The sequence below is a fragment of the Sciurus vulgaris genome, assembly GCF_902686455.1.
Source record: "Sciurus vulgaris genome assembly, chromosome: 8".
Lineage (NCBI taxonomy): Eukaryota > Metazoa > Chordata > Mammalia > Rodentia > Sciuridae > Sciurus > Sciurus vulgaris.
In genome coordinates, this window is record NC_136468.1 from 50,994,434 (window position 1) to 51,006,611 (window position 12,178).

The window sequence follows — 12,178 nt, forward strand, 5'->3', positions numbered from 1 at the left end:
TCAAAATATAGTCAAGATAAATACCTCTTCTAGAAGTTATTGCCATCAACCAAAAAAAGTCCATTTCTTAAAAATTTAATTTAGAAAGAAATTACTAAAATTCATATTCTTACAAAAATTCTGTTGAACATATTTATCTACCTTTTTCTATTCTCTTTTCCAATATATCAGTTATTCTTTTAGCTTTCTGTTGAGAGAGCTCAGGTTCTTATCACCATGAAATTGAATATAAGTTTGGAAAAATGTCAGTCAATATGTAAGTTTTAGATAAACTATTTTCTGTAACCATGTTGGTAGTTATGAAATGTTTTCTACCACTTGATTATAAGGTTAATTCTGGAACAAGGTCAGGACATGATAAACAGGAGGGTGCACTGAGTAAAACACCTGGAAAAAAAATCCCTTTCTTTTGACTTAATAACCCATCTAGAAGCCATGGGGTTTCTAGATTCCTTCAATGTTAATTCTCAGAATCAGTTTATAACTGTTACCTCTATTCATTTTACACTGAGACTCCACTTCAGTTTGACCCTATTCTTATTAATTCACTGAAATTTTATTCTCTCATACCTCCAGGAATTTCTTAAAAGCTAATTCTTTGTCATTGTCCTTAATTTTATTCTAAATCTGAAACTGCTTTCATTTCTTCCCTGACCTTCTTATATTACCTTGCTTTCCATAACCACACACCTTTTCAATAATACTCTTTTTTTTTTTCAGTACAACTTCATTTTACCTATGATACTGGCTCTACTTCCAACCTCTGACTGAAGAAAATAAGACATTTCTTGACTCCGTTTTCTTTCCCAATAAATTCAAGAGTACATCCACTCTCAGAGCCATTTATCCTTCAATGGCTTCTGTGAATACCCTTTTAAAATTAGGTTTGGTCAGAACTCAAATGATAGGCAATGGTGACAGAAACATGCTTTCTCTCAAAGGCTTCTACTATTATTTCTGTGGTAATTTTTAATGTTCCTGTCATCCTATATGACTTTTCATCTAACCTCTAAACTATGTTATAACTTCTTATATGCCGGTTCTCTTGCATATTTTGCTATCATCTCATACTTAACTGAGCTTCCTCCAAAATCAGTTTTCTCCTCCACCAACTTCAATTTCTTGCAACAATCCTATTTAATGTCAATAATGTATATTACACCTTTGGATCCTTTTAAAACTCTTTTATTGTGCCACAATGGCTGAGTATTCATTATTCGCCAGGTACTATTTGAGAAATTAAGCATATAAAGAAAACACAGTAAGGTCTTGCCCTTACGGGGTTTCCATGCAAACTGGGGAATGGGAGAGGAGGCCTGTATTTCAATTCATTTAAAAATAATAACTCCTGAAACATAAAAGAGTAAAAAAAAATAGAAATCACTAATTGGAAACTATATTTTAATGAATCTTTGAAGCTACAGACCTTGATATTTATATATGCTTAGGAAAGACGTACTCTAATAAAGACTTTATATTTATGTATACCCAAAGACAGGACTCTTTTATTTCCAAAGAATCTAATCTACAGAAGACAGAACTAATGAATCATATACCCAACTTAAAACACAATGGCACCAAAATCCATGCATGGCCTTTTGCTACATTAAGCAGTAACTCTGAGTATGAATTTGGTTTCCCATAAAAAAGGCAGGGTGGTGTAGTAGAATGCAAACATACAAGACTTGGGTATAGAGAAAAATAGAGGGCTTGTTTATGGTTTGTGGGTTATTTATTAATTAAAAAATAAATCCATTACATATTAGCTATAAAACATTTTAAAACAAAAAATAACAATTTTTAAAAATTAAGTGAAAGAATAGCATTATTTGTTTATAAATCTCTTTTAATGTCTGGTTCAGTAGAAGACAGATTCAATCTGTTGTAATACATTGTTTTGATTCAAGTACAGTACGTGAAGAAAATCCAGACTTTATACAGTTAGAAAGGGGAACGATTTTAAAAATTGTTCAAATAACTATGAACATTCATATTTGATACTACACCAAAAATGCAACAAGTGATATTGCCATTGCCTTGATTCATTAAAAGCACCAACAGTTTTGACCCTCCATTTTTGCATTATCACTGCAAATGTCAACATAGTGAAAAAGACAAATCACACCTTAATATTACAAAAATAGTCTTGACTCCACATCTGAAAGACTCTTAGGATCCAGGAGTCCTAACAACACATTTTAAGAATCACCAGACTAAATGATTATCTTTTGTATGAACAAACAATAATTAAGAGTGGCAGTCTTATTTCTTTCCTTCCTTCCTTCCAAATGGGGGTCTCACTATGTTGCCCAGGCTAGTCTCAAACTTGTGTACTCAAGTAATTCTCCTGCCTCAGCCTCCCAAGTAACCATGACTACAAGTATGAACCACCATTCTTGGCTCTAAATGATTTTCTTATATAATTTTTCCAATTTATAATGTATATTTGGAAGTTATATTATAAATAGTCAAAAAATATTTTGCTACTTGGTTTCTTCTGTTAAAATATACATATTAACTCAGTAACAATAACACTTAAGTATGTTTTACAATGGGACTCAAATTTTAATTGTAGATAAGACTTGATATTAAACATTACTGGAATATTCAAACATTAGTAGACTAAATCAATAGTTTTGTAATTTCACTAAAAACACTCAACAAAACAAAAACATCATGTTAGAATAATTAAACTAGTGAAAATAATACTAAGTGTTTAACATTGTATTTATGATATTTACAATCTAGTGGAGATGAGTTTAATAATGATAGTATGGTTTTAAATGCAAGATGTAGGAATTTAAAAGAATAGAAAGTATATTTTAGGTTCAAGTAGTTGGGGATGAATCCAATATAAGGCAGAAACCTCATATTTAGGACTAAAAATGACAGTAACTGGAGAAGAAAGAACATATTTTAGAATTAAAAGCAACAGGAACAAAGTTAAGGGGGAGTATAATAATTCCTACAGCAAGAAAAGCAGGAGGGAATCAACCAACCAATTTGACAGTCAGATCCCATTAAGAGAGTAATGAGAGATTAGGCTAACTGGGTAGAATGAAGGCAGAAGTAGGGAGTGTTTTGGAAGTCAAGCAGAATAATGCAGACAATAGGACACTGTTACAATTTTCTCACAAGAAAAAGAACATTGAAAGGAAGATTAATCTGGAAAAGAGATTATAAAAGGGACAGACTTACACAAAGATCATTTAGGAGTCAGATACTTTAAGTATTAAGAGCAAGAGATATTAAGAGTGAACCAAGTTTGAGGCAATAAAAAATGGAAATAAGTAATCCAAGAGGTAAACTTAATGAATCTAGTATTAGTAGCATGTTAGGTTAAGAATATGAGGAAATCAAGAATGATTTTAAGATATTTAGGATTATAGAAGTGAGAAGTAAAAAAGATTAACAACAACATGTCAGGCAGCATAATAGACACATAATATATTAAGTGATTAATTGTCCTATAAACTCTGTGAGATTAATAACCACTTTATAGATAAGGAAGTTAAAGTTCGGAATGACTAAGTAACTTGGTTTGCTAATAAGTAGCTAACACAGCCTTGATATGACTACAGGAGGTTGTATAGTGGTTTAAGAATCCAAAGCCTACAGTTATCTGCCTGGGCAACTAGCTTTGCCACTAACAAGCTAGAAGAGTCCTGACAAGCTGCTTAACCTTAGTGAGCTTCGGTTTTCTTACCTGTAAAATATGGACAATATAGTACCTCATAGAACTATAATGAGGACTGAGATAAGTCACATAGAGCACTGTTAATAGAGCCTAGAAAATATCAAGCCCTAAATATACATTAACTATTATCATATTGTTAGGTAGTAGCTAGCTATGAGAAATGAAATGCATGGCAAGGTCGCATATGTTCTTTAAATTACTTTAGGGTCTTTAAGCTACATTAGAAGTGGATAAGAAAGCAAAGGGTGATAGTTAATTTGTAGAAAATAAAACAGAAGCAAAGGAGCTAATGGGAAAATACATCAAAAGGAAAGATTTAAAGGGACTAACACTTGACTGGGTCCACTGAGGTTGGGTGAAGCTAGAAATTATGTCTCCATTCATCTAAAGATGGAAGATTCCTCTAGTAGCATAAGCATGCTAAGGTAACTTCGGACCAGCTACTGAGCCCAGTGCCTACATTAACATGGGATTGACTTGCAGATGAAGCCCCCCTAAATAGGATGGCAACTACTACCAGATGTAAAGGAAACGTTGAACACCTGATGGGCAAAGAGTGCAGAAGGTGGTCCCCAATTCTAGCAAACATCAAACAGTAATAAATTTGGAGATAGTGTTGTATCTTTTGTTGTTCTCTGCTCAGAAACTGCCTACTCTCTTGAAAGTGCTCTCTGCTTAAGCCTCACTGCTTTTACTTTACTTTCACCTCACTTTTACTTATAATAAAGTTCTCTTGTATGGTTTTGGTGTCTGACTTTAAATTTTCTTTCATCAGAATGCAAGAACTGAAGTTTGGAGTTTCAGCTCCCTGCTTCCCTGTGATTATACCAGCAAATATGTTGGTGTCAATAGGAGAGACCCAATTGTAAAACCCAATCTGCTATAAAAATACAAAATTTCAAAGACACTAAGTTAGAGGTGGATTATATGCAGGTATTTTTAGACAAATGAAAACAAAAACCAAATGCGAAAATGAGGTAACAGCAATACCAATAAAAAAAAACCAATGTATACTTGATAAAATTGTAGGTCTGGATGACCTGAAATATTTACAGATTTTTTTTCACATTCACAAGTTTTGATTATAAGATATTTCCTTATGTAATGATCTTACAAAAACTTCTATCTACCTAAGCTTCTATGGTAGATGCTAGAAGTATAAATAGGGTACCTAAAAATAGTTGTAAACAGGCAGAAAGAAAATAAACAAAGCTGTAAAATATAATGAGGTAGTTTATAGCAAATAAGTGATGCTAATAAACAAAAAAGAGTCATAGAAGTTAAAAAAAAAAAACCTGAAGTTCCTGAGGGATGTGACAGTTTATGAATACAGAAGTAACACATAAAGGACCTTGATGGAAGAGTAAATTTAGATAGGAAATTGAAAAGTGAGAAGAGTGGAGGAGAGGGATACTCTCAGCACAGATAGCAGCATGGACATGGCAAACAGAACAATCAGGGCATGTTCTGAATATATCAACGAGAGCAGCTAAATCGAAACAATAGAAGAAATATTAACGAAGGCTGAAAGTTCAGTTTTTTGTCAAGTTCTAAAGAGCTCTGAATACTGATTTAAGAATTAAATGTCACTGAAGAGTTTCTCTTTCAGATCCAATTTTCACAGCTATACAATCTACTTCTAAAAAACAAACTTTTGGAACTATTGTGCTATCCTTTGTTTCTCTCATAAGTTAGTGAATATATGAAATTTCCATATAATTAAATAAGAATCTTTATATATTTGCTGTCAATAATGCTTTTTTTTTTTGTGCTCCAGGACCTATGCATGCAAGGCAAGAACTCTACCAACTCAGCTATAACCCCAGACCCAATAGTTATTTCTTGTTGAAAAGATATTTTTAACGTTTATCAGTATTTTCACTTTTAGGAAAATATTTTGCCTTTAGAAAAGTCTTTTCAAGCAAATGAACCCCACAAAAAAGGAAGGAACTCAAACCTGACCATGATTAGGTGAGGCAAAAGTATCTGTTCCTCAACTTAAAACAGCAAGTCAAAGTTTACAACTTTGCCTTTGGCACTGTTCCCTATAATTTTTTGATAGCTATCAAAAAAAGTATTTCTTTAGAATTGAAATATAAATTAAATACTATATTTTGTTCATACTATGAAATACAATAAGGATCAAAATATAATTATAGCAATAAGAATATATGAACCAACCTCATTATTCAAACTTCCAGTTTAATTTAGGTATAATATTTCAGTATAATGTTTCAGGTATGATAAAGAATCATAAACAATGTAGGCATATTTAATTTTAGAAAGTTAACTCATTGGAATACTACATAACATGTACATGTCTGTATATATTTTCAAGATCACAGTTGCTGTCCCCTTTCACCAATTTGTCATCAATTGTTTTATAGTAATACTTACCCTAATATTCTATTCATTCCATGTCTAGCAGCATAGTGCAATGGAGTATTGTGCTGGTAGGGCTCCCCATAAGATGTATTTGGATCAAGGGATTCTTTTAACTGAGGATTGTTTTCATATATTTGGCAGGCCAGGTTTTCATCACCATTGATGAGTGCTTTACGGAATTTGGTGGTTGTATTTCCCATGTTTTGCTTTGTTTTCTTTTCTAATAAGCAGTGGCGCTTTTTTCTTTTCTCTGTTAGCCACTTCTTGAATGCTTCTGCAACATGTTTCACATCCTAATGAAGGAAAAGTTATTCAAATTAGCTTATAAAACAATAATTATAAGGAGCATCTTAGAAGAATTAAAAACACTAAAAAAAATTTGAGAAGCATATGTAAAGGGCAAAAACAATGCTATATTTTATGAAATTTATCTTAGCTAAAAAAAATCTCAAATTTTTAACACTGCCCAAGTTAGCTTCTTGTTAAACTATAATATTTTATCACACAGATACTGTTATGGTTTCATAGGCTGTACTATAAAAGTTTACATACATGAGCTTTTCAAGTTTCCTCTTCACATCAGTCAAGCAGGAAATCAGCTTGACTGAGTTTTATGGTTGAATACACTTAAATTTCCATATAAATCTTACTCAGCCAATTTGTGGAATAGTAAATATAAGAAATTTTATTCAAGTAAGAATTACAAAATAGTCTTAAAGTACAGTAAAGGAAAATAAACCGTTCAGTGCTTATAACATCAAAGAAAAATTTTTAAATGAAAATATAAAACCACAACTTACTGAAACTCAGATAACAGGAAACTAATAAAACATTATAAAAAGAACAAAAGTATCATAACTTTATGATTAGTAAATATACTTCTTTATTTTTAAGTAAATATATTTCTTTATAGTATAAAAAATTTAAAACAAGGATGAAAACATCAAATGTTTATGTACTGAATCTGGAAAGAGGTTATGATAAAGATCTTATGGGCATGAACTGGTGAAGCAATGTGAGGTGGGTGGTATAAGGTCACAGAAACAAATACTGCTTGAAATATGAAATATCATATTTGCCTACACTCTGTAATTTTAAGCAAGTTATTTACCCTCTAAAAGCCTCATGTTCCAATTTATATAGCAAATAAATTACTATTTATTAGACATGGCTGTAAGGATTACAAGAATAACTTTATGTACTGTACCTAAGAGTCCTTGGTTAGTGTGTTCAATGAATGCCAGTTTTTTTTTCCATTCCAATAAATCTTATTTCGGAATCTGTTATTGAACAATGATTACTATAGTTTGAATAAGAGGCTAATTTGTTGAAGGATTGGTTCCTAGCCAGTGGCACTACTGGAAGGTGATAGAAACTTCACATGGGGAATAGTGGGAGGAAGTTAGGTCACCAGGAGCATGCCCTTGAAGAGGATATTGGGACCCCAGCTCCTTCCTCAGTCTTTTTGGTTCCCCACCATCATGAGTTGAACAGGACTCCTGCCACGTGCTCCCATCATGATGTACTGTGTCAGCACAGGCCCAAAGCAACAGGATCAAGTAACCATGGACTGAAAACTTAGAAAAGCCAAACCAAAATAAACCTTTCCTCCTTTTAAGTTGATTGTCACAGGTTTTTGACACAGTAACAGAAGTTAACACAATGATCAAAACTAGTGATCTGCATAAGCAAAAGACAGGTATGGGGGGGGCGGGAACTCTATGCAAGAATTGGAGAATTGGTGAGTATGCATGGAGCTCAGGGTCCCGAGCACTGAATGAACAGAAGATAAAACTGAAAATAGTTTGGGCCAGATAAGAAACTTATAGTTTAACCTGAAAAGAACAGAAAATTAAAGACTTTTATGCAGGGCCAGGATATAATTATTTTATAATTAGAAAATGAACTACAGTGACAATGTAGAAGATGGAATGGAGGGCAGAAAAACTTAGAGGCAGAGAACGTAAGAGTCTACCATGTTACCCAATTAATATAATGGCAGACTGGACACTAAAACACAATTTTAAAAAATAAAAATAATACATCAACACAATATTTGTACAGGGTAATAACAATTTCAACAGAAAACAACTGAAAGAACAGAAAAAAACAAATGAGTAGTTTATTTAAGTCTCTTATAAAATTATGACTCTTCAACCTTGGCTGTACATTCTAATAATCTGGAGAATCTCATAGTGTTCTATTGGCTAAACTATAAACCAGACTAGCTAAATTTGAATCTCTAGGGTTGACCCCCATGCATTGGTATTTAAGTTCCTTAGGTGATTTGAATATGCAGACACTACTATATAAAAATTTCCTGAAGCCATTTGCCTATTTGAGAGAGAGGTGTTATCTACTTACTATAGCAGTACATTTTCTGGTCCACAATTTTACTTAATGAGGTCACCAACAGGTATTTGGGTTCTCTGTTACTGGTTTTTAAATTTTAAACACACAAATACATATGCATAGTAAAACATTTTGAAGCTATAAGTAAAAAGAACCAAAATGCCCCTCAGTGTTTTTATTGGAAGATAACCAGTTAATATTAACAAATAACCCCCCTATTGATCTCTGTATTTATTTATATGTGTGTGTATATATGTGTGTGTATGATCACACACACACACACACAAATTGGCTTACACTACATAACTTAAATTTTGTATTTAATCTTTCAGAGGTTTATTGAAACTTTAGTCTTAAAATCCTACTTCCTTAATGTCTCATCTTGAATCAGAGGAGAAAATCCTTCCCTCCCACACTCTATGCTTATCATAGTGTACTACATCTGGGATTTTTCGGGATAGCCTGGATTTTATTTTATTCTTTTTATTTTTTAAGAATCTATGAGTGATATATTTGTAATCAGTAAAATAACTTGTGTTTGCTATATAGCTTTAAATATTTAAGTATTTATTATTCATAATAAGAACTCCAGTTCACTGTCTATTTCTCTATCTATCTATAAGAATATGAAGGATATCATGTGGGTTATGAAAGGTCTTTCTTAAGACTTTGGAAACTTTCAGTTGTTTTTGTTATCTTCCCTGATAGAACGCAGCTCAACTTATAAACATTTTCAACATTCTGAGTTAGATTAATAAATAACCACTTTCTTTGATCCATGTTAGAATATTACTTTAGGAAAATGTTCTATGAAAAAATAGGAAAATTAACTTGTATCCAAGATGTAAAAGAAATGTAGAAAACAATGATCACATGGATACTTAAAGTAACATGCTACTCTTTAAAAAAAAATACTCTTAAATGTGCATTGAATATTGCTGTTACTCATGCTGAAAAGCATAATGGCATTTGGAGGCTTTTTCTGTGGTCTTCAGCAATTTTCAAGTTTGCTTCATTTTAAAAATGTGATCAACATGCCTGAAATTCACCAGGGAACATCATTTAAAAGTCATATTTAGGCTAGGGTTGTGGCTCAGTGGTAGAGTGCTTGCCTACCCATGTTGAGGCACTGGGTTCGATTCTTAGCACCACATATAAATAAATAAAAAATAAAGATCCATTGACAATTAAAAAAAATTTTTTAAGTCATATTTATCCTCAGAAGTCTTGCTTAGAAATTTGCCAGATGTGTCTTTTACTTTTTCACATACAACAATTATTGCCTGAAATGACAGTTCCCTCTCTGTCTGAATCAAAATCCCTACGTAATATTCTCCATGAAATATGTTATATTACATATATGTACTATTAGATTTATACTGTATTTCTTTTGGAGATGCTATTATAAATGGTACTTTAAAAATCAAATTCTAGTATATTCAAATACAATTAATTTTCTTTTCTGTGAACCTGCTTAATTCACTTATTAATTCTAGGAAGTGTTAAAAAAAACTTGATGTTGTGGGGAGCTTGTCTAAATTAAATTCACATTAAATATAGTTTATTTCTTGCTTTAACCTGTACACTTTTATTTCTTTTTCTTGCCCTACTGCATTAGCTAAACAGATTTTAAAATTAGTGGGCCAAAGTTTGGGGAGAAACAGGATACTTGCAAATACTGAAATCATCTCTCCCAAGGTATTCAATAATTATAAAATATACAATAGTAATTTTGCAATGAAGAAACATGAAAGATACCACTGAACCAAGTAATCAAGTCTAACACCTCCTGCAGCATACTGACATCATGGACTCTAATTTGATGCACTAACAAAGGCAACTAAATTCCAAAGTATTCTCATGAAAAAAAAAAAAAAAAAAGCATAACATCCATCTAAGTATGAGAAAATATTACTCAAATTGAGACAAGTCTACAAAATAACTTGGCAGTAAGTCTTCAAAAGTGTTAAGACCATGAAAGATGAGAAAAGACTACAAATGTTCATGAATTAATAGAGACTAAGGAGACATGACAACTAAAGGCTATGTGGATCCTAGATTAGATTCTCAAATGGGGGAAAAAAGACAATGATGGAAAACTGATAAAGTATAAATGAAATAAATACAGTCATTCCTCAGTATTCTCAGGGAACTGGTTCCAAGATCTTTCACGGGCACCTGAATCCACTCATGTTCAAGTCCCCTCTAAAAAATGGCTCAGCATTTGCATATCACTTTGCACATCCTCCCAAAATCCTTCCTGTAAATCACCTCCAGATTACTGTTTATATACCTGAAACGGTGTAGATATTATATAAATGGCTGTTATTTAAGGAATACTACCAAGGAAAGACTGCATGTATTTAGAACACACAATATTTTATATATATTTTTGATCCATGGTTGGTGGAATCTGCAGATGCAGAACCTACAGACAGAAAATGAAAAAGAAAAGACCCAACAATATGCTGCCTTCTCATAGAATAAGACATCCACAGACTAAAGTTGAATGGATGGGAAAAAACATATCACACACACAGACTCAGTAAAAAAGCAGGGGTTTCCATCCTTACATCAGAAAAAGTAGACTTCAAGCCAGAGTTAGAAGGGATAAAGAAGGGCATTTCATACTGCTTAAGGGAATGATAAATCAAAAAGACAAAACGATCGTAAATATTTATACCCCAAACAGCAGCACATTCATGTACGCCAAACAAATTCTCAATTCAAGGAACCAAATAGTCCACAATGCAATGATTCTGGGTGATTTTAACACACTGCTCTCACCATTGGACAGAACTTACAAACAAAAACTGAACAAAGAAACTACAGAACTTAATATCACAATCAATAATTTAGACTTAACACGCATATGTAGAATATTTCATCCATCAACAAGCTAATACACTTTCTTCTCAGCAGCACATGGATTCTTCTCTAAAACAGACCATATGTTATGCCACATAGCACATGGCAGCCCTTAGTAAATAATAGAGCCCTTAGTAAAAAATAGAGATACTGCCTTGTGTTCTATCAGATCATAATGGAATGAAATTAGAAATCAATGATAAAATAAAAAGCAGAAACTACTCCAACACCTGGAGACTAAATAATATGCTATTGAATTAAGCATGGATAACAGAAAACATCAGGGAGAAGATTAAAAAATTCTTAGAGGTAAATGAGAATGACCATACAACATATCAAAATCTCTGGGACACTATGAAAGCAGTACTAAGAGGAAAATTCATTGCATGGAGCACATTTCAGAAAAGAATAAAAAGTCAACAACTAAATGACCTAACATTACAGCTCAAATCCCTAGAAAAAGAAGAACAGAACAACACCAAAAGTAATAGAAGACAGGAAATAATTAAAATCAGAGGTGAAATCAATGAAATTAAAACAAAAGAAACAATTCAAAAAATTGACAAAACAAAAGTAAGTTATCTGAAAAATAAAGAAAATAGATAAACCCTTAGCCACACTAACAAAGAGGAGAGAGAAAACTCAAATTACTAAAATTCATGATCAGAAAGGAAATATGATAGATACTACTGAAATACAGAAGATAATTAGAAACCATTTTAAAATTTATACTCACAACAAAATAGAAATTCTTGAAGTCATTGACAAATTTCTAGAAATATGCTCGGCCCATATTGAATCAGGAGGACATACACAATTTAAGCAGAGTAATTACAAGCAATGAAATAGAGGATGCGATCAAAAGTCTACCAACCC

General features: G+C 32.3%; 1 protein-coding gene across 4 annotated transcripts in view; it reads right to left on the reverse strand.

Annotated features, from left to right (window-relative positions):
- The window catches only part of ANKIB1 (ankyrin repeat and IBR domain containing 1), a 161,945-nt gene that overhangs the window by 112,197 nt on the left and 37,570 nt on the right, over window positions 1-12,178 (reverse strand). For all 4 annotated transcript variants that reach the window (XM_079152082.1, XM_079152083.1, XM_079152084.1 and 1 more), the window contains exon 2: window positions 6,095-6,375. In XM_079152082.1, coding sequence (XP_079008208.1) covers window positions 6,095-6,282 — 188 coding nt within the window. In that variant the 5' untranslated portion in view covers window positions 6,283-6,375. The remainder of the gene's footprint in view (window positions 1-6,094; window positions 6,376-12,178) is intronic.